This window comes from Pseudopodoces humilis, chromosome 28 (genome assembly GCF_049639895.1).
Source record: "Pseudopodoces humilis isolate 2021_Gansu_Grassland_sample_001 chromosome 28, ASM4963989v1, whole genome shotgun sequence".
NCBI lineage: Eukaryota > Metazoa > Chordata > Aves > Passeriformes > Paridae > Pseudopodoces > Pseudopodoces humilis.
In genome coordinates this window covers 5,554,561-5,577,753 of record NC_142227.1, presented here as the reverse complement: position 1 = coordinate 5,577,753, position 23,193 = coordinate 5,554,561, and the positions used below count along the sequence as shown (strand labels likewise).

General features: G+C 43.5%; 1 protein-coding gene across 1 annotated transcript; it reads left to right on the top strand.

Annotated features, from left to right (window-relative positions):
* The first annotated feature begins 1,936 nt into the window (after window positions 1-1,936).
* LONP1 (lon peptidase 1, mitochondrial) lies at window positions 1,937-23,168 on the top strand. The gene is made up of 18 exons (XM_005531372.3): window positions 1,937-2,320; window positions 4,375-4,463; window positions 4,867-4,986; window positions 6,128-6,356; window positions 6,879-6,940; window positions 8,203-8,332; window positions 9,469-9,552; window positions 11,277-11,497; window positions 13,023-13,161; window positions 13,918-14,096; window positions 15,788-15,875; window positions 17,249-17,371; window positions 18,127-18,243; window positions 18,532-18,672; window positions 18,759-18,924; window positions 19,851-20,059; window positions 21,322-21,486; window positions 22,793-23,168. Exons 1-18 carry the CDS (start codon window positions 1,937-1,939, stop codon window positions 22,955-22,957), a joined length of 2,811 nt encoding a protein of 936 aa, XP_005531429.2. The 3' UTR covers window positions 22,958-23,168.
* Window positions 23,169-23,193: the final 25 nt, after the last annotated feature.

Genomic DNA, 23,193 nt, shown 5'->3' with positions numbered 1-23,193 from the left:
TGCTCCCTTTACCAAGCCTTTATTAGAGAGAACAGGGCCTAAAGGTGGGAGTTCAGGGTGAGTGCTGCACCCAATGGTCAGTGTCTGCGAGAAGGATCACACAGGCCTGTCACCATTAGCTGTTGGCAGGACTAGAGCCTATCCTCACAGGGACCCTTCAAAGACCTTGCTTTTGGCTCAATAGTCCAGGGGAGTCTTCCCGGTCAGGTACTGCCTAGGTCATGGGGACCAGCTCGTTGGACTGAGACTGGCGTACCCAGCTTCCTCAGGTCCTTGCTGCCTCCATAGTGTGGTTTTCTAGATGTTCCTTGAGAGTGGCTCGTTGTCCAGGACTGTCTTTATTCCCAGGTGGTAATGATTTCAATATGCACCCATGCGCAAGTCTTTATGGGAAATCCGGAAGTTTGTCCTGGGTAGCAGCGGCTAAATTACCCGACGGGTTGGAAGGGAATAAGGGGGGGTACAAATGACTAAAGGCAGGGATAAAACAAGTAAGCACTTTTTAACAACTTAACCAGGGACATAAACTGGGATTAGAACAAGAAAATATAATTTGAACATTGGTTTTATTTATAACACTGGAGAAAGAGTACCCCCAGTCCCACAGCACCCAAGAAAGGCAACAGCAGAGACTCAGAAGTCAGACCATAAAACAAGTGATAAGCAGGTCTGAGGGAGGCTGCCCAGGGCCACTAAAGCCTAACAGTCCACTTGGGGTGCATCTGCCATCTAGTCAACCCCTCCAGCCCTCCCAGCCATGCAGACTCCTGTGTGGTACCACTAGTTTGGCTGAGGGGTCCCTGAAGATCCACAGTCAAACCCCTCTGTTCAGAGCAGAAGCAACTTGCACAGGCTTCTCAGGACTTTGTCTGATTGGATTTTGAACATCTCCAAGGATGCCGGTTCCACACACTGTTCCAACACTCAATAACACCCATTGTAAAAACGCTTTGCTTTGTTTAAATAGAATTTCTTGTCTTTTGATGTGTGCCCATTGCCTATTGTCTTTTCACCAAATACCACTGAAACAAGTCTCAAGGCTCCCTTGAATCTTTAAATTTAATTTAATCTTTCAACGGGATGGAAAGATGTTCTGATGTTCCCATCATGAAGTTCGGCAAATAGAAATGCAATGTCCTGCACCTGGGGAGGAATAACCTCACACACCAGGACACACAGGGGGCCGGCCAACCTCCTGAAGAGCAGCTCTGCGGAACAGGACCTGAGGGCTCTGCCGAGCCCTGAGGTGAACCCGAGCCACTGCTGTGCCTGTCCTGGCCTGGTGAGGTTCGGGGAGGGGAGCCTCCCCTCAGCACGGCTGGCAAATTGTGTCCAGCTGTGGGTTCCTCACTACGAGCACCACGGACCAGTCCAGCAAAGAAGTGCAGAGATGATGCAGGGACTGGGCATCTCCCCTGAGGAAAGGCTGGGGGAGCTGCCACTGCTGCCTGCTGAAGGGAAGGCTCGTGAGTGTCATAAAAGTAGAGCAATACCTACCTAAGGGAAGTGTGAAGACAGAGCCAGGCTCTTCTCAGAAGTGCCTGGTGAAAAGGCAAGAAGCAATAGGCAAAACAAGAAACACGGGAGGCTCTCTCAAAACATGGGAAAAGACTTTTTTACAGAGAGGCTGTCGGAGCAGTGGCACAGGGTGATTAGAGAGATTATAGAGTCTCCATCCTTGGAGATATTCGATAGCTCTCTGGGCAGACGACTGCAGGGAACAGAGGAGGAAAAGGAAGACTGGGCAGGGGCCAAAGCCACGCCTATGCCATCCGCGTCCCTCGCTCTAGCACCTGCCCGGCCCGGGCCCGGGCCCGGGCCCGGGGCTCGAACCCGCGCTCACGGGCGGGCTCGGACGTGCGCTCCGCCACGCGACCCCGGGAGGGCGGGGACGGCGCTGCTGGGAGGGCGGAAGTGTCGCGCGCGCGCCGGCAGCATGGCGGCAGCGCGGTGGTGGCGGCTGTGCGGGCGCTGGCGGCCTGCGCTTATCGGGCCCGCCCTGGGGCCCACGCGGCGTCGCCTCTGGGCCCCCGCTGCCGCTGTCCCGGCCCCGCTAGGCTCCGCGCCGCCGCCCCGCGCCTCCTTCAGCACCGGCTCGCGCTGGCACCAGCGCAGCCCCGGCGGTCTGTCGGGGGGCGATGCACTGGAAGGCGGCGGCGAGGACAGCGGCGGTGGTGGCGGTGGCAGCGCGGACAGCGGCGGGGCCGGGCCGGTCATAACGGCGTTGACGCCGCTGCTCGTCCCGGAGCATTTCCCCAACGTCCCGCTCATCGCCGTGACGCGCAACCCTGTCTTCCCGCGCTTCATCAAGATTATCGAGGTGAGCTGCCGCCGAGCCCTTGGTCCCAGGGCCGGGGCTCGGCTCCGCCGGCCCGGCCTGGGCAGGAGCTGCCGCTGCCGCAAGGTGCCGGGGTCGCGGGCAGGAGGTGCTCTGGGCAGGCTCTCAGAGCGGTCGGAGGCTGCTCAGCCCGGCGTTGTGGCCTCGGGCGAGGATCCCGGGGTTGTATCACCCGATGCTGTGCGGGGGTCAACGGCTGACCCCGCCGCTGTTGGTTCCGCCGAGAGTTGGGCCGCTTTCTTTGCCTTGGCAGGTTCCTTGAACTGCAGAGCAAGGCAGCCGCGTGCGTGACCTCCACGGTCAGCCGCTGCTGGGCCTTTAGCTCGAGCTTTGTAACCAGGTCCTATCGGGACAGGGGTTTCTTTTGGGCCTATTGAAGTTTCACGGTTATTGCATCAGCAGCTCTGCTTCTAACAGAGAAGGTCGGCTATTCGCACACACTTTCTCGAAGTTCGCTGTCTTCTTTGTGTTCTCTGATGAAGGTTAACCAAACGTGTCCTTGTTTCAGCACCGTGGATTGGTGTCAGAGCACTGAGACCCGTGTTGGTGAGCTGCAAGAAAAAAGCAAGAATTCGGTGTAGAGCAGGACAGCTGCAGTGGGAAAGGGATGGGGATGGCAGTCACTATTTCAGAGTGTGATCTTTTCCCTCTGCACCTATAAGGATTTTAAGAGCTGTAAATTATATCGCTGATGTGTGACTTGAGCTTACAGGCCAGAAATACTTTTCCTTCTGAAATGAAGCCCATTCTGGTTGTTCTGGAACAAGTACTTGTATTTTTGTATATATCTCTATTTTTGTGTATATATATATCGCCTCTCTGGTCTATTGCCAGTCTAATTTTGAAGTAAATGTAGTATGAAATAAACCAATATTTTCTTGTTCCTGTAGTATTATTTATCATAATGTTACTTTTACTATAGTATTTTTCTGCATGTCCAAATCGAATATGTACAGTTTCTAGATGTGTCAGGGAAAGAAGAAACATGCATTATTAAAAGCATGCATTCATATGAGATATAGGTACAAAAGCCATCAATTTCAATGCACAGGTCAACAACGTCTCACAGAATTGTTAAATGTTCTCCCTTATTCTGTGAATTCATTGTGCTGCAATTTACCTGACAAGGTCAAGTCTCTACAGTGCCTGTAGAATTACTGATTTTCTTCCTATTAATGTCTCTGACACTGGTAAACATATTTTTGCTAAATACTGTGCAAAATTAGAGTAGGCATGCTGAGATTACAATAAGCTAACAGTGTTGGTATTACTCATGTTCTGTCAGAGCCGTGCTGGTTGCTAGCAAAGCGATGAGCAATGCCGCTTATGTCCATCACTTTAAAGAACACTCAGTGGTTGATAAGGTGACTTCATGCAACAGCAGAATTCACAAGGAGTTATTTTCTTGGTCACTGAGGATTCGTCCTGCTGTGATTACAGTTCAGTGGTGCTGGGAGATCTGCCAGGGAGAGGTGTGTGGCATCTAGAGAGCAGAGGGGAGTGAGAAAGTAAACCAGGAAGAAATAACTGGCTGAAACTCAAAGCAGGAACTCAGGCTCATGGGTGTAGGAGAGGAATTGAGCAGAGAAGGCTTTGGAGGAGAGGATTTTAACTAGAGTTTGTGGGCAGAAATCAGGCAACTGGCAAGGAAGGAAGAACTAGCTCCCTATCAGGAGCAGAGGACGTTCACATACAGAAGGGGAACAATGATAGCAACAAAAATGTTCATGGTACTGTTCAAGTAACTCAGGTTTCTTGCTTGTAAGACTTGTACAGATTAGATCTTGTTCCTCCCTTAGCCTTTGAGCTTGTCTTGTCTTGACTGTGAAGCAACTTGTTCGAAATACTTAAATTTCATGTTTCTCTGCCTTTTTTTCCACTTCTATATTACTGTTCTCCAGTGGAGACAAGACTAGAACAGTATGAGCTCCAACTTCCTAATTTAGTTATAGGGTATCATCATACACCCTGGGAGTGCCAAGATTACAGAAAATCCACCTCTGATTGCCTACCTGATTGCATACCTGTTGTCCTAGGTGAAAAATAAGAAGCTGGTTGAACTGCTAAGGAGAAAAGTTCGTCTTGCCCAGCCTTATGCTGGTGTTTTTCTTAAAAAAGAAGACAAGTAAGTTGTTTCTGTTGATCTTTTTAAAAAATACAAAAGTAAGCTCCAGGTTGCATTTACACTAAAAGCTATCATCCTAAATACCCCTGCCTTGGATAGCATTGCAGAAATTGTGGCTAGTCTTGAACCATCCTCTTGCTATGACTGTTTTTGTTGCCACCACCAGCACTGCCGGGAGCTGGAGTTTTTGTTTAGAAAAGGGTGTTCTTTGGGAAGCATATGAGCTGTGCAGATAATTGGGTGATTTGGAAAGGGGTTACATGGTGGTAGCAGTGGGGATTAAGTGGTTTTGCCCCTAAGTCCAAGTTTAAAGTCCTGCAACCAGTGATTGTATTTTTCTTTTTTAATCTGACCTGCTATCTCAAGTTTCTGAATATCTGCTCCAATTTTTTTTGTTCAATAGCAATGAATCTGATGTGGTGGAGGATCTGAATGAAATATACCAAATGGGAACTTTTGTCCAGATTCATGAAATGCAGGATCTTGGAGACAAGTTGCGTATGATAGTCATGGGACACCGAAGGTTGGTTGCCTGTACTTCACTGCATCTCACCAGACTTCTGTATTAACAGAGACATCGCTTATCAGTTTAACCACATACATGCATTTTTCTACACAACTTGTGTTGAACGTGTGTTACCACGCCATATCCTGAGAGTGTCAGGATAGTCCACGTATTGTCACAGCTGTGGCAGGTTAGCTGCAAAACAAAAGAGACAGTGCATTTCATTGTCATATCAACTGTGATGTGATGCAAGCAAACATTCAGTAAGGTGAAGTTTAGCAGTTACTTTGACAATTACAACAAGGTTTAGTAATGGTGAAAAAAAAAAAATCTCTGGAACTAACTCAAGCCAGTGTTTTTGGTTAAAAAAAAAGTGGAGAGAGGGGGGTCTAGAACTTTAATTATGTCTTGTCTACATAATTTTGCCCCAGAAATGAATTGAAAAAAATATGATTATTGCTGAAAATCTAGTTTTAGCCATTTATGTCAGATATTTTTAACTAAGTTAGGAAATTGTACTTTTAAAAGCATCAAATAAGTAATTTCCATTAGAAGGAAAAATACAAAGGCAGAAACGTGGCTGAAGAGACAGATCCAGGGTGGATTTTGCTTTAAAGTATGTCTTTTTTTCCTTCTCCTCACTTTTCTTTTGTTCAGGACAGCAAAGAATGAGCAGTCCTGTCAAAGCTGAATTTATCTGAGTTCACAAGTCAGCTCCTTTTCAAATGAAGTCTTAGACCTCCTACTGCATTATCAAAGCACAGCCACGTTTTGATTGCATTTTTTGATTGATTTTTGATTGCATGGGGTTACTTGGAATAGAAATGTTTCCCTATAACTTGGAAGAGTTTGGTATTCCTAAGATAAAACTTGAGGATTGGTCTTTATATTTGATTGAGACATGGAGCACTGGTCAGTCGCGTCCATATGAACCACAATGGATATCAGATTTAATGAGCATTTTATAGGGAAACATGTAGAAAAGGAAACCCCTGTATAAAATCCAAAATCATGAAACATGGTGTCTTGAAAACGTGTGTCCTCTTTCTAAATTTTAGCTTGTTCAAAATACAACTTAGACTCTCTCCTTTTCATGCTGAAGAACTGAAATGACACGTAATGGAGAGATTGACTGTTGCTGGTTTCTTTTGGCTTTCAGGATTCGTATAAACAAGCAACTAGAGGTTGAACCTGAGGAGCCTGAGAACAAACAAAAAATCAGAAGGAAACAGAAGCGATCTAAGAAGGAGGCTGAAGAGGAGCCTGGAGCAAAGGACCAATCTGTGGAGCTGGTACTAGATCCTGTATCTGCTCCTTCAAAGGAAGTTCTCATGGTAGAAGTAGAGAATGTGGTTCATGAAGATTTTCAGATCACAGAAGAGGTTAAAGTAAGTGAATTAGTTTACAAGCTTGGACTTGTCCTGTAGAATTGTACCTACACTTCTTGCTTAAAAGGAAGAGTTCTAAAATCAAGCTCTAATTTCAGGCTGCAGAAACTAGTTCCTTCTTATAATAGTCACTGCACAAGGATTATATGAAAGTAAAGAATTTTTGTTACAACAGCTCAGTTCCTTAGGACTGTTGACATCAAAAAGTTACTGAATGAAGAGGCTGGTCTGTGCTTATATCTGTATAATGACCTCTATCAAACTAAGTGTTTCCTCAAGGGTGGCTTGAGTGTTCAACTTGATTGTATCTCTGGCCAAGAGCCAGTCAAATTCTGTGCATGCAGAAAGCCAGTCTATAGGCTTTGTTGCCTTTCCTGTGAGTAGGAACTGCCCCAGCACCAAGAACCATCACAGCCCACCACTGCAGTGAGTGGCTGGGGTCTGGGGAATGTCATATTTGTACTGAGATCTTGCCTATCCTTTTCCATTCTTTTGGTGATTAAATTTGTTTTGTGTTTATAGGCACTTACTGCAGAAATTGTTAAAACAATCCGGGACATCATTGCCTTGAACCCCTTGTACAGGTATGTCTTTCCTATGCTGCCCTGCTTTAGGAACAGCATGTTCTCAGTCTGGAACATGCTGATATTTTCTATATCACTTGCCTTTCTGGTGTAATAAACTAGAGATTTTTGCTGAATTGTCACATAGATTTTTGGTTTGGGCTGTAAGCTCTATCCGTTATTGGAATCAAAGTTTTGAAAACCTGATGTGCAATTTAGAAACAAGATAGAACAAAAGAACTAGTAAGTCCTAAGGCAGGTGATCTGGGTCTGAGTGAAAGACCTGATCTGATCCATGTCGTACCAGCAGGATAAAAGTGTTTGAATACTGGCACAAAAAAATCTTACATAACTGTTTGGAGAGCATTTCAGATACTTAGGTATATTGGTATATTAGGTATTTTGGTGATCATTCCTCTAAACAAGTGATTTATCTGTTTGTTACTGTGCAGTTGTCTTGGTTTGAAAAAGACAGGTGTCTGCTAAGGAAGGCGGAAATTTCCCTTGAAATAAATAAAAATGTAAACAACCCCCTTCCCCTTTGAAATATTATAATCTTGAAATTAAGGTGCTCTCAGACAAAGATAGGGGAATAGGAATAACAGTTCTTTACTAAGGGAATTAAAAATAAAAATGCAATTAGTACAAAAAAAAGCCAATAAAAAAACAGCCCACTGACAGAGTCAGAATACAACCTGACACCCTCTTGGTCAGGGTGTTGGTAGCAGTGTGATTAAACGGTGGCTGCAGTCCTCCTGGAGTGACAGATGTGGTTCTGTTGAAGCAATGATCCTATAAAAGGGCATAGATTTCCTCTGAAGGTCCAGTGGTGGTGTAGATGGGTCTGGTCTCTCCTCTGGGATCCAGTGGAGAAAGGCTGCTTGTGGTGTTTTGAGTCTCCAAAGAGATACAGGTAGAAATGCTTGGCTCCTCCCCCTGGGTGGAGCATCTCACAGTGGGATTTGTGAGATTTTACACAAGTCATGCAGTGAGACTCAATGGCCCATTAACAGAAGATATCCCCCAGTTACGAGGGATGGGTCATGAAAGAGATGAAGAACCCTGCCTCAACTGGTTTCAGCAGATGGTAATAGAATACAGACTTTTGGTTATACCTTGCATTGCAACCCAAGACAGTAGTGATATAGTCAAATTTCAAAAACACTTTGCTGTGAAACTGAGCTGTTTCATTTTATTGCACTGTCATAACAAGCAAATTAACATACTCCATTTTGAATGTAAATTTACAGAGTATTTTGGGGTTTTTTACCTTTTATTTTCAGAGAGTCCGTACTTCAGATGATGCAGGCTGGACAGCGTGTGGTAGATAACCCTATCTATCTGAGTGACATGGGTGCAGCCCTAACAGGGGCAGAGTCACATGAACTTCAAGACATCTTGGAAGAAACGAGTGTAAGATGAAGTTTATAACTCAAGGGATGTGAACAGAATCAGTACATCTGTTGTATGTCACAGTTTCTTTACCAGCCTCTGTACAGAAGAGACTTCAGTGCTACTGTATCTGTTTTAGTTTAGGGTAAATTTGGGAGAGAACTTCTAAATGGGGTTTTCTCAGGAAAGCAAAATTGAAATGACCCCTCCCCCCAACTGGCTCAGGAAAAAGAGATTTTCTTGGAGAGAAGTCGAAAAAACTGTTTATTTAAGAGAAATTGAATAATATTAAACAATAAATCTTTTCACTGTTTGATGGGATGGCAAATCTAGGAAGAAAAGTGTTTTTCATGTGGTGTAGCTCGGCCTGCTCAAGTTTTTATCAGTCCCTCTGGCGCAGGATAGTGCTGAGGCCCAGGCCCCGGTGGGCCACAGGCGTGAGCTTTCAGGGTTTCGTTGGGTGTTTTTCAGTCTAGAGTAGGTTTCCACAGATTTAAGAAAAAAGGGAAAAAAGTCTAGGGAACTCTTTTGCTTCAGCTAGCTAAAACTAACTAAAAGCTAAAGAGGAGCTTTGTCTCGCTGTCTGTCCGTGCTGCAGACGCCACAGTCCAGGAGCAGGATGCGGAGGAGTGATGTTTTTTTTCAACACAAACTGTGTGCTTCTTTTTTTTTTTTTTGCTCTTAGAGCCAGTCTTAAAGGTGTGGAACTTAATATATGACATAAACCAGGCGACTGGGGATACCAGTATCATAAAGTCACTCCAGGACAGCTACTTTTGATCATATGTTAATATCAGTGACTAAATTCCTGTTGAAGGATATAGTAGATCATTAGTACTGATTTACTGTGAGTAAATCAGAGTGCTCTACATCTTTGGTGGCAAATAATTTTCTTTGTGTGTTGTGGAGTAGCTACATGTTTGTCTTTCCACATCTGCAGGTGCTGTAAAGCTCTCCCAAACCTGTTGGAATTTTTTATTCTGCATTTCTCACTGGGAGGGATAAAGTGTGTGTGTGTGTGTGTGTGTGTATATATATATATATATATATATGTATGTTATTTTTAATTTACACTTATATATGTGTGTGTGTGTGTGTGTTACTTTACAAAGGGGGGTGTGGTGTCTTAAAACTCATTTTGTGTCTATCTTTTCCAGATTCCCAAACGGCTTTATAAAGCTCTTTCCCTTCTGAAAAAGGAATATGAGCTGAGCAAACTTCAGCAGCGTCTTGGAAGAGAGGTAAGTTTCTAGAGTAACAAACACTGTGTATGTATATTTATATTGTGTCCACCACTCTGATGCTTAGTTTGGGTACGTACTTTAAAGGGTACATTATTTAGATGTAAGGGTTTTTGTTGTTCTTTCAGAAATGTGTTTTTTCCTGCACATGGTGGAAGTAACAAGACATGAGGCAGCATCTGCTGTTAAATTGTGTCCAAGTTGTAATTTCATGCAAGCAGATAAATCTAGAGGTCTGCAGTTTACCAAGCATCTGTGTAACAATATACAGGCTAATACTGTATATCGCATGTGCTAGTGTAAATACCACAGTGTTATTTCAAATGACCCTCTGCTAACTCCTGTGAACTGCATTAGCTCCTGTTTGTTGTAAGATTTAATCAGAGTACAGTAACTCCATCTAAATGGTAATGAAGTATGTGAAGTACAAATATTTGAGAATACTCCGCTTGTTTTGTTTGCTAACTCCCCTTAACTGAGGCTTTTAGAATTCATGTCAATTGCAAAATGCTTTTGGACCAGGGTTGGAATATTTGGAGACTTCTTAAGTAAATTGAACAGATCCAGTCTGTGGGACCAGATATGCATCCAAGGATGCTGAGAGGGTTTATCAATGTCATTGTTTTGTTTTTTCACTCATCTTTAAAGCACTGTAGTTACGGGAGAGGTTTCTGGGAAGCAGAAAAAGCTAAATGCCATGCCCATCTCCAGGAAGGAGAATCTGGGAGAGACTGTAGGTGTGTCAGCCTACCCCTAGTCCCTGGGAAAATTATGGGGAAAATTGTCCAATAAATCCTGTACAGGCTAATGAAGAAGGATATGATTTGGAACCGCCAGAAGGGATTTCCCAAAAGCAAACTGCCTAATTGTCTTGCCTTATGAGAAGGCCCAGAACACAAAAAGGAAATGTGGTTTAGTGGTGGGCTTAGCAGTGCTAGGTTAATCATTGGACGCAATGATCTCAGAGCTCTTTTCCTACCTAAATGATTCTATGATACAACAATGACTTTTGTATTCCTTGACATTTGCATGCCCTTTGTTGAGGTCAGACATTCTAACTAAATTGGGATGTTAAAGACTGGAAGTATTGTAGTATGAGGTTGGTGAAAATACTGGCTAGATTAATGGGCGGAAAAGGTTGTGATCAACCTAGTAAAGTCTGACTTCAGACAGCTACTAGTGGTATCCCCACAGGGAGTTGATAAGAGCCTCCTTAAGTTCTGCCAAGAGAAATTTACATCCCAGAGCAAGCCTGGAATAATCAGGATAGAAAATAGCTATACAGCTTTTAAAGCTGTACGGACTTTGAAGCCCTGATGTGCAGGAAGCTCACCACGAATTAGTAGACTGTTCTTGTGGCAAGGAAGGCCAACTGCATACTGGGTTTCAGTTGCCTTGTGTAGGCAGGAGGTAGAGAGTAGTGGTTAACCCTCTCTGTTTGGTACTAAGGAGGTCACATCTGTCTTACTCTGCCCAGCTTTTGGTCTCCCCAGCACAAACAGAACATTGGAGCACTGAATCATGGCCAGTGAAGGCCACCAAGATATGGAGGATGCTGGAGAATGTTGTTAAGTCACTTCTTGTGTTAGAATACACTTCAGATGAGTTCCAAGTAGTATTTTCAGTTGCTTGGAATGTCATAACTGAGAAGTATTTGTAAGTGTTTGATGTTAGATGGGCTGTACCAGGAACATACTAGTTACTGCATTTGTTGCTTTGTCTAGGTTGAGGAGAAGATCAAGCAAACACATCGCAAGTATCTTCTTCAAGAGCAGTTGAAGATCATTAAGAAAGAGCTAGGTTTGGAAAAAGAGGACAAAGATGCTATAGAAGAGAAATTCCGTGAGCGACTAAAGGAGCTGGTAGTGCCAAAACATGTCATGGATGTGATTGATGAAGAGTTGAACAAGTTGGGCTTGTTGGATAATCATTCCTCCGAATTCAAGTGAGTGCATGGTCATTTCATGCTATCAGGGTTTGTTGGGAGAGTGAAACATCAGTGCAGTTCTATGAAGCACTTAACTTTAGTCCCTCTCCTCTCACCTCTTCCTTTCTTTTGTCCTGCTATCCCTTTTCTGCCCTCCCCTCCCTGTAGCATATCCTTACATTGTAGGATTTTTCTCCAAATTGTCTGTTTACTCATGTAGTCTACCTCTTTTGATCATTTTAGGTCTTCTGTCTTTTCCTGCAGTCTGATACTAGAGATAAAAAAATGTGTGGTTAGTTCCTCATGAAGTGTGTGGTGATTCTTTTTCTGCCCTCAATTTTGGCTCTTCTTCCTTGTACTTTGGTGTCTTCAGTAGATGTGAGAGGAGTTAATACATGACATTGGATAAGCTACCTGAGGTGGTCCCTGAAGCATGGGGGCAGGGTTGGAATTGCTAAGGAGAGAATGAATAGTTTATAAAGTATTCTGTAACGTGAATTGTGAGAAATTGAGGTTGAATTGAACATTTCTCAATTGTCTGTTGAGTCAGAGTGTGCTATACGATACAGCAGTTGGTGTACTCCTCAGTTCTCTTAATGTTCTGCTTTTAAAAGTATCTTCTACAAAGTCAAAGACTGTGGTTGGGGGCAAACATGCCTTTGGATGAGCAGTGTCTTGGCAATCATAGAAGATGTACTGGGCTTCACAAAGGCAGCATTAGCACCTCTCCCTTTCCTTCAGAGTTGTAACAGTGGTTGCAGGTTTGCATAGGAAGTACTTGGGGAAAAAAAGCCAAAGCTCTGATGGCATGGCAATTACTATCAGGTGAATCCTGGGCCCAGACAGCCCAGCTGTGCTTCCCTGTGTCCATGACTGTGCACAACTTGATAGTTACTGCGTTGTGCAGACCTTTCTGTACACTTGAGTTCCTGATCTAAGTGCATAGTTTTAGAATACTGAGTAGTGCTTTGACACACCTGTGTTCTCTTCAGTTTGTTTATGCTGATTATCTCTACTGTTAACTTCCATACTGGCATCATTATCCTGGTCTTAAATCTTTCTCTGTGGTGTTGTACATCCAGCTGTTTTGTCTTGCTTCTGAGCCAGGAGTCGTTCATCTCTACCATATCTTTAGTTTACTGTGGATACAGAAAACTTCTAGTTTTAAGTTTCGTGACCTGATCTAAGTAGTTGATGTGGTGGAGATCATACAAGCAGTCCTGTTCTTTTTCAGACAGGAGCCAGCCCACCAAAGCAAGTATACAAGGAAGTTGTGTGCTGAAATTTAAGTCTGTCCACAGTATATTGGAGATTCTCGGTTTCAGAAAAGCAAAAGCTGTGAAAAAAAGCTTTGTGGTTTTTGTGGGGGGAGGGGCAAGGGATTGAAGACTGTGAAAAAGGTTAGTGGTGACTGCCCAAATAGTGATGCTCTTTTCATAGCCTCACTTCCATGAGTAGATTATATCCCACTTGTTCTGGATGAGGTTGTTTTGGAAAGTGGTGGAGAAATACATGAGCACTTCTATTTGTGTGTTTCCATCAGTGTTACACGGAACTACTTGGACTGGCTGACATCCATCCCGTGGGGTAAGTGTAGCGAGGAGAACCTAGAGCTGGCCAGAGCCCAGGCGGTTCTAGAGGAGGATCACTATGGAATGGATGACGTCAAGAAGCGAATTCTGGTAAGGCAGGAGTAGGCAGTATGTCCCATTTCACACTGCTTACCATCAGGCATTTTGGATGTGTTTCAGATTGCAGTCTCCATTGAATTGCTGGTAATTCATGCATCAAACAGAAAGTTGCATGAAAGACACAGATGATCAGTTAATGTGCTTAATTACTTGTGGTAATGAAGGTCACATTCTCATTTCAAACTGCAATATTCTGGTTTGCACTTAATGCTAGACAAGTGTCCCAGGGAAGCAGTCTCTGGATTTTTTCTCCACTTGCACAGTCATTTCTTCACTGTAAGTGTATAACCAGTTGAGACTGGAGTTCTGAAATGTGATCTTTTGATTCCTCAACTGTTTAGTGTTACTTGAGGGTTGTCTGTCGTAGAAGTGTGAAATGAAACAAGCTTAACTTAGCACATGGGAGTGGTAAAGTAGGAGATGCTCACATGTAGCTTGAGAGACTCAGGTGAGAACAAGGGAACTAGAACTCTGTCTTCTCACTCCAAGGCAGTGGAGAGAGAGAGAGAGACTACTTCTGGTGAGATGATGCAGAGCACAGAACCTGGGGACAGCCAAGCATGCAAATAACCAGACTGAAAACAGATGCATCCTGATTTAGTTTCTCCCCTTGCCCTCCCCCAAGTCCTTTGAGGACCAGTTTTGTGTATGATGCTTGTTTTGTAATCACTGCTTGACCTGATAACAAATGTGTTCTGCTGTTGCTCATATTCCCTTCTGTTCACTGCTGGTGCTTTATTTCTACAGGAATTTATTGCAGTCAGCCAGCTGCGAGGATCCACCCAGGGGAAGATTTTGTGTTTTTATGGTCCTCCTGGAGTCGGCAAAACCAGTATTGCTCGCTCCATTGCCAGAGCTCTAAACAGAGAGTACTTCCGCTTCAGTGTTGGAGGGATGACTGATGTAGCAGAAATAAAAGGACACAGGTCAGTGTAACTTGAGAAGTTTATCTATGCAGCAGTTTTTACTAAAGTAAGTAGGTATCTAACTGAAGTTGGACAGTGCATGTAATTTTCACCTCTGTTCTGCCAACCCTTGCTGACAGGACTTGAGATACAGAAAAAGGTGAAAAAGATAGCAAAGGGTGGAGTTTGGAACATAATTCAATTTGTGCTTTTAAGTGCAGTTGCTCCCTGTTTCTTGTGTATTGTCAGCTTTGAAAAGCTGAGTGAGCTACCCAAAACCATTGGACTGATGCCAAATGCTAATACATGCCTGTCTGTAAATGTCAGAACTAGAGAATGGTGACAGTTCGAACAGGATCATTCACATGTGTGTCCAGGTGTGATGAAGACTTGGCTTCTGAATAATCAGGACAGAGATGCTGCATGAGGAAAACCTTGGAAACAAGAACATTCATGGGGAGAACAAGAAGTGAATAAAAATTGGTAGATCTGACCCTTGCATAGGTTTATTTTCCTTCCACATACATAAAATCTTAGAATGGCTGGTATTGGAAGTGATCTCTGGAGGTCGTCTAGACCATTCCCCTGCTAAAGCACATTCAGCTACAGCAGGTTACAAAGGTGTCCAGACAAGTTTTGAATGTCTCTAGAGAAAGAGATCCCACAGCCTCTCTGGGCAGCCTGTTCCAGGGCTCTGCCTCCCTCAATGTACAGAAGTTTCCCCTCATATTCAGGTGGAACTTCCTGTGTTTCAGTTTGTGCCCATTGCCCTGTGTCCTGTACTGGGCACCACTGGCAAGAGTCTGGCCTTGTCCTCTTGACAGCCACCTGTCAGATATTTTTACACATACTGGTAAGATCCCCTTTCAGTCATCTGAGGGCTAAACAGGCCCAGCTCCCTCAGCCCTTCCTATGAGAGAGGCTCCAGCCCCCTCATCATCTTCATAGCCCTCCACTGGGCCCTCCCCAGCAGTTCCTTGTCTTTCTTGAACTGGTAAGTCCAGAACTGGGCACGACACTCCAGATGTGGCCTCACCAGAGCAGAGGAGAGGGTCTGCATCTGAACATAAAACCAGCAGTGTTTTCAAACCAGTAGCCGTTCTGTGGAGTAAATTGAATCTGCTGGGCTCTGCCCTACACAGAAGCAGAGAAAAATATTTTCTGTATTTTTCAGATGTTATCTATTCTTTGCATCTTGGCCTTCACTCTGTTGTTACCCTCTTTGCTTCTGCTTATTTCTGAATAACAGAAACAATCTTTAGAAGGAAGATTACATTTTGCTATTAACAGTTTGTTCCTTTAGTATCTTTTGATTTACACTGGTCTTGTTGTCCCTATTAAGTGAGAAAGTGAAATATTACTTCTTCTAACATTTCTTACCCAAAACCCATGAAAATTCAAACATCTGTATTCTCAGCCTTTTCTCTATTCTCAAACCTTTTTGCTTTTCTCTAATTGAGAAATGGTTTAAACTAAAGATAAAAACTGTAGTCCAGGAGTATTTTGCAAAAACTCCTGTCAGTTCTTTACTAGAAACAGACCAGGTGGGTCTTGGTGCTTAATGTAGTGATGGAGAATGCTTTTGACAGATGTTGAAGAAATAAAGACTTGTTTCCCAGCAGGATATACTTGCTCTGTCAGCTGTGTGGTGTACGCTCTGATACGTGCTGTGCTTTTCAATGGTTCCCTAAATACAATCTCTGGTAAAACAGGAGGACATATGTTGGAGCAATGCCAGGAAAAATCATCCAGTGTCTGAAGAAGACCAAGACAGAGAATCCACTTATACTGATTGATGAGGTGAAGTATTTGGTCTTTCTTGTAGGTTTTGCTCTTAAAGACTTCTATCAATTTGTGATCCCCGTAGAAATGGTGAAGCAGTAACTCTCCTAAAAATCCCAGGTTCTTTCTCAAGTTCTCTGGGTGACAATGATACCTTAGATGCTTTGTCTTAGAGGCTTTGTTTTCTCTCCTTATAACAGACTCCAGCTTTAAAATTCTAGTTGTGTCCTTCTGATTAAATTACAGCTGTTTGGATCCTAATGGACCTGGCTGGATATTCAGAGTTTCCGTAGTTCTTGTGTTTCTTATACAGGTGTGGGCACATCGCTGTGCACAAATCCACTATTGCCTATGTGATTATTAGCAATAGTCACTCTCTCAGTAGGTTTAAATCGGGGCTCTAAGGAATAATGCTTACAGTCAGTTTATGGTCTGATTTGAGAATAAATGAGTCAGGGCTACCAGCCTAATGCTTTGTGGAAAAGCAAATAAGGACAGGATGTAATAGCAGGTTTTTAGAATAGACTGAAGGTTGTTCTGGATTTCTTGTGTGCCATACCTGGGAAGGACCAACAGTGGATTCATGAGAATGGTGCGAGTGACCAATAAACTGTCATCTGTTGCAGTGTGATGTAACCAATAAGTATCGTGATTTGAAAGGTAATGGAACCTGTAGGTTATGACACTTGAGTGGTCCTGGGCCCTGCCTTGGCTGTAACAGCAAATTTCATTTAGGCCATCCAGTTAACACTGTTCCTGAGGGAGAAGAAGCAGTGGTGGAAGAGTCAATTCACAGTGCTGGAAGAGTCAATTACCTTGGCCATGGTCCTGGGCAGCTGGCTCTAGTGGCCTTACGTGAGCAGTGGAGTTGGTCAAGATGACTTCAAGAAGTCCCCATGATCCTCAATCAACTTATCACTTGACAACAGCCCACGTCACTAATCTGGCTCTGCTTGGATGGCTGTGTGTAGAGTTTTTGTACCTTGGGCAGGGTAGGGAGAGTGTCAGAGCTTGGATATTAGGGAAGTGGTATAAGCTAGGACTCTAGTCCTTTCACCGTGGAATAAATGTTCTGGTCTGTGCCTATAGCTTATCTCAGCTAAACGAGTAGTAGCCCACTAGTAGTAGTGCTTTTTATTGTATGCACATTGCCTGAGACTTCATAGTTATTTTCTGCAACACTCAGAATTCCTGTGTCTTCTCAGGTGTGTCATGTGCTCACAAAGGAAGGTCCTGAAGTCTTGGATGAGTGCACAGAAAAGTGATAGACTGGTACTGGATGTTAATGAATACTCATGAAGATTTTCAGATAGAGCCTTGGGAAAAAATCTTGCTTGAGAATTTATCATGGTAGGAAACTTCTTAGAGTATTAAATTCTTTTCTCCCACAGGTAGATAAAATAGGAAGAGGCTATCAAGGGGATCCATCCTCGGCCCTTCTAGAACTATTGGATCCAGAACAGAACTCTAACTTCTTGGATCATTATCTTGATGTTCCTGTGGATTTGTCAAAGGTATTTCTCTTTTATGCAGAGGTTGTAGAGCCAGAATGTATGAATGTGTATCAATGCAGAGATTTCCTGTCCATGAAAAGATGCTGACATTTTACTCGGTTGGAAAGTCAGATGGAACATAAATGGTAATTTACGTTCCTGTCAACAGCTGTCTCTGCAGGAGTTGGCTTTAACTGAAGTGTCTGTACATGAAAGAACATGATCACCAGCCTATGTCCTGTAGCCTTAACTCCCTGTAGAGCCAATGACAGACAGATGTGTGGTCTCCACTAGAAAAGGCAAGAGTTCTCCTGTACATGATGATTGGCAGAGCTGCTGTCAAGGGAGGTGGCGTAATGCTGCTATGAAGCTTTTGAAATTGGTCATTTTGACACACCATCGCACTTTTGGTGAAACTGACATAAATTGCAGAATTGACGTATTAGGAATATGTATAGATACTTGGGTCATTCTGTGCTAATTTCCTAGAAGGTAGAAAGAACTGAGAGAGATCTAGATCTCCTGTTTTCTGGTCCCTATCAAACCATTCCGATTCCCCAGTTTGTGCATTGTGTATTTCTAAACATTTGTTTTTGGGGTAGGGAACATGCTATTACATAGCTCTAAAATCCAAACTTTTAATAAAATCTAATTCCACAGAGAGGTTAATCTTGTACTACCCCTTCAGACAGAGGAACACAGAACTTAGGAACTAGTACTTGGAGTAAATCAACAGGTTAATGAAAGTTCTTGATAGGATCTTTTAATGCTTCCAGGTACTTTTTATTTGTACTGCCAATGTAACAGAAACCATTCCAGAGCCACTGCGGGATAGAATGGAAGTGATCAATGTGTCAGGATATGTAGCAGAAGAGAAACTTGCAATTGCAGAGGTAAGAGAAATCACTGTAGTGCCTTATGTGAATTACATCTGGTAAATTTTTTTTTGCAGATTTAGGGTTATATATTTACATCCAACTGTGTCCAAAAAAATTAGGCACGTGGTATTTTGGACAGAGTTCCTTTGATTTGAACACATAGTTAAAGTAATTCTAGTGTTCCATAGGCTGTGGACACCAGAAAGCAGCATTGAGCTAACAGCAGAAAGTTGAGTAAATTGGAACTGCTAGGCTTTTGTCACAAATACTAAGAGAAAGATTTGGGGGGGTTATTTCTTTCAGAGATACTTGGTCCCTCAAGCACGAGTTCTGTGTGGCTTGGATGAAAACAAAGCTCAGATCACATCAGATGTCCTGACTCTTCTCATCAAGCAGTACTGCAGAGAGAGTGGGGTGAGGAATCTACAGAAACAAGTAGAAAAGGTGAGGGAAAGTTAAGTTGTAACTGTGACCACTGTGCATCAGCCTTCTCAGCTTTTTCTATAGAGATAAATTACTATCTCACCCAGGTATTGAGGAAATCTGCCTATAAAATCGTGAGTGGAGAAGCAGAGACAGTCCAAGTAACACCGGAAAACCTGCAGGATTTTGTAGGAAAGCCCATCTTCACTGTGGATCGCATGTATGAAACCACTCCCCCAGGAGTTGTGATGGGTCTGGCCTGGACAGCTATGGGTGAGACAAAATTAATTTTGGGTTAATTTGTACATTTCTGTGTAATTTCCAAAAATTGAATGTAATAGTCAAACAGAACTGAATCCAGTGACGTTATTCTACAGGCACCAGTGAAAGGAACTTCCTTTGGCCTCTGGATCCTGAATACTACTTCCTTGAAGAAGAGAGACTTTCTTATGCCCTTACTCAAGTTCATCTGAGCTTGGAGCCAGCATGTTTTCTCTTTAAGCTCCTTATCCCATACAAATGACATACATTAGGAAAATCAGCAGCAGGAGGTGTCAGTGTGACACATGACACAGCTGAGGAATGCTGTGTCTCCTCAGTGATGTGCAACACTGATTTGACTTCTGGTGTTGAAGGCAAGTGTGTTCCAGCACTCCATGGAGTGTGTGCAATTGGCTGCTTACTTTTCATTAGATTACTCCCCTAGTAACTTGGGGGCATATGTGCACTACAGGATGGAAATACAGCACACAGCAAAGGAGATGACCTCTTCATACTCAAACTGACCCTGGGCAGAATTAAAGTAGTTAAGAAGGAAATTATTAGTATGATGGAGAAGGTAAATAGATACCTGGCACTGGAGAACTCAAGTGGCTAAAAGTGTTTTATGAACTCAGCTTACTCTCTGGAGGAAACAACATGAAACCATTATCAGAACTTGATTCCATTAAATAGGGGTTGCATCTGTATTCCTAGAAGGCGAAGTCCAAATAAGTAATGAATGGACATTGTTGAGATTTCTAGCTGGCCTTCCTGAAGGTATTTAAGGAACAGGTTTTAGTTGCTCTCTACTCAAGGGCTAGTGTCTCATCAGAGAGCATCAGTTCCAAATGCCTGACACAGCTTCTGCATTACCAAAACCTTCTGGTTAAATTTTCCTTTAACTTTTTTCAGAAATTGTTTTTCTTTTCTTTTTTTAGGAGGTTCCACTCTCTTTATTGAAACATCCCTGAGGCGACCCAAAGACAAGGAGAACAAGGATGGGTCACTTGAAGTAACAGGGCAACTGGGAGATGTAATGAAAGAGAGTGCCAAAATTGCATACACATTTGCAAGAGCCTTTCTGATGCAGAAGGACCCCAACAATGACTTTCTTATGTCTTCTCATATCCACTTGCATGTGCCAGAGGTAAACTGATGCAGAGTTCACAGAGCATGCACAGCAGCCCAGCTGGTTTGCTTCTCTAGATGTAAAGCTGGAACATACTTCATTTGTCCATATATTGTCCATATGCCCTCTTCTAACAGTAAAACCCAGGAATTTTTCTTCAGGCTCTTGTGAAGGTCTTCTTATGAGCTATGTTTCCATTCCTTTCTACAGCAAGTATGTGGCAAGAATACAGGGGGCTTGGACAATTTTCTAAAGAAACCTAAGCTTTTGTGGTAGCTGTTGGCTCTGTTGTGCATGACATAGAGATAAGTGATTTGGCTAAATGCTTGGATGAAGTTACAAGGACATAAAAATTTAGGTCTCTGTGTTACCAGGCCTTGTTAAAGGCTTCAAGTCATTTACACATAATTGAAAATACTGCTTCTGATCTCTGTGCCATGCTTCCTAGTCCACATAATGGCAGTGATTGCAGTTGTCCAGTATTTGGGGCTGAAAATAAATGCACACAGTGCTCAGAGTGGCTCACATGCTGCATAACAAGCTTTGGGCAGGTGCTTTACTGAAGACAGATTTTGAGCTGTGATTGTGCCCCAGCCTTACTTCTGGACTACTGAGTGCTATGTGTGCAATGTCTTTGTTGCAACTTGCTCTATATCTGTCCAGGTACTGCACTGTTGTCTGTGAACTCATTTCCTGAAAGATGAGAAGACAGAAGATATTATCTCTGTCTCTACTCCCTCTCAAACATTGATTTCCTCTGCTCTTACCTCAAAGAGGTTTGATCTCAGTTAAATCCAGTCACTAGTTCAAGCCTGGATTTTGTGGGGCTTAAATACTGATCTTTTCTACCTTGAATGATTTTTGGTATTGGCCTCCACTACTTTGTGACTCTTGACACTCACTCTCCCCCTTGTGATGTTGACTTCTGTTCCTTGTTTCCGTGGTTGGCTTAGGTCTAACAAAGAGCTTCTAAGTGTCTGTGCTCTTTTTTCCACTGATGCTGCTTACTCAAAGACCTGAGCCCAGGGAGTATGGTGATAGCATCAGGCCAGAAACCACATTGTAGACTCATGGATTATGCCTCATGAGTAAGGTGAGGAATGCCAGTTGTTAATACATCAGCCAATTCAAATAGCAGCATTCCATCACTCGCACATACAAAAACCTTTGAGAGGCTTCATGAAATTTGGACCATGTTAAAACAACAAGGACAAAAGTACTGTCTGGCTATGCTGCTTCTTGAATGAGCAGGGGGGTTGTGCTTTGTGTTTTTTAAACAGGGAGCAACCCCGAAGGATGGACCAAGTGCAGGATGTACCATAGTAACAGCTCTGCTATCCCTGGCCATGAATTGCCCAGTGAGACAGAATGTGGCCATGACTGGAGAAGTGTCATTGACTGGAAAAATTCTTCCTGTTGGTGGAATCAAGGAAAAGACTATTGCAGTAAGAGCTCTTCTCTTGTCTCTCTGCATCGTCCACAGGAGAGCCGTGGGTTAGGCTCAGTGGGGACAGGGACAGCCAGAGGGGCTGCTCCTTGAACTAGGAGAGGCAGCTTTCATTCTATGCACAGCCTGAATAAAGCCTGCAAGGGAACATGGGGATCTTGAGTGTGTCCAATGGCTGTGAGGAAAAGGATGGGACCCCAGGCTTTATGCCAGGTCATCTGTGTTGGCCTAGTTCAATTCCACCTACACTGGCAGAATTGAAGGTGACTGACAGCTTTAACTGGCTGTCAGAGCTCTCTGCTCTGTTAGACTAGCACAGTTCAATCACCTGTGCTGTGCTGAATTGCCTGTTTCAGGAGGGCATCCAGTGGAACTTTGACAGCATCTCTAAGGTACATTCTTGAAATCAAGGCTCTGTTCCCTAAAATTCCAGTGTGAATCTTTTATACAGATGTCTGTTTTAGATAAAAGGAACTTAGTGTCTTGTATTTTTGGAGTTTTCAGAATTCCTTTCCAAGTGTTCAGTTACTTTTCAGCTGTACAATTCTGGCCTACATAAGCCTTGCACCGCACACACTTTTCTGTCAAGAATGTTATTAGGTCTTCCTCCATTGAGCTGGGGCTTCATATGGGTTCTGTCCCCAGATATATTTGGGCTACAGCCTTGTGCATTGTGATTTCTTTTCCTTATATGACTTGAAAATGAGTAGTAGTTTGTAGCAGTCAGTACAGCACTAACCTGTCTTACGGCACTGACTGGCTGCACTTGCAGGAGTGTGAGTGGTCACAGGCCTAAACACAGGATCACCCCTAAAGCAGTGGGTACAAACCTGTCCTGGGAGGAGCAGCTCTGCTTTCTATGCTCCCTCCAGAGAAGGTTTCCCTATCAAAAGGTTCTGTAGAATTGTGCTAAAGTTACTGAATGGGATAGGTTGGTCGGACCAGTATGTTTCTAACTCTTGCTTTCATCCTAGGCTTTATCCTCACCCAAGGTGGAACAGATACTTAAAACTCTGTAAAATAGTACAAATGTTCTAAAAAATCCCCCGAGCTGCTGACATAGTCCAGTTAAAATGCCTCTCCCTCCACCTGTCCCTGCAGCTGAGATGGCACTGGAGAGTGTGTGTTTTGGGGCTTCAGGGGGGATCTAGAACATGCATCACCCTGGTGATGTCTATCAGGAATGCCCTTGGTGCTCTCCAAGCGAGTAAAGCTGGATCATGCTCTTGCTTCCAGAAATGGGCTAGGGTGTTTCTGGTACATGGAAGGAATCCTAGGACTCAACAGACTTTTTCTCCCCACAGGCGAAGAGGGCAGGTGTTACCTGCATCATTCTGCCATCAGAGAACAAAAAGGATTATTATGACCTTGCTGGATTCATTACAGAAGGACTGGAAGTGCATTTTGTAGAGCACTACAAAGAGGTATTTGATATCGCATTTTCACAGCTGGATCTCACTGGACGATGACAAGCTGTGCTCTGATGGCTGGAAGGTGTTCTGTCCCTAAGCACTCGGCCCCCACCTTGAGATGGGTGACCAGGGCAATCCTGAAGTGGGACATAAAGTTATTGCTGCTGCGCAGCTGCCAAAATGATGGCTCTGCTAGAATAAAGTATTTCTCAGTCTTTAATACTGAATTATGATCTACAATAAAGGATTTCCAATTTTGCCAAAGGAATGGGCATGTTATCAGCCACCAGCAG

What these genes read in the sequence shown, in the direction of transcription:
- LONP1 (XM_005531372.3), top strand. Translation starts at nt 1,937, where the DNA reads ATGGCGGCAGCGCGGTGGTGGCGGCTGTGCGGGCGCTGGCGGCCTGCG. An exon ending in AGATCACAGAAGAGGTTAAA is followed by an intron (nt 6,357 to 6,878) that starts GTAAGTGAATTA and finishes TTGTGTTTATAG; the next exon opens with GCACTTACTGCAGAAATTGT. An exon ending in AGAAACTTGCAATTGCAGAG is followed by an intron (nt 18,244 to 18,531) that starts GTAAGAGAAATC and finishes TATTTCTTTCAG; the next exon opens with AGATACTTGGTCCCTCAAGC.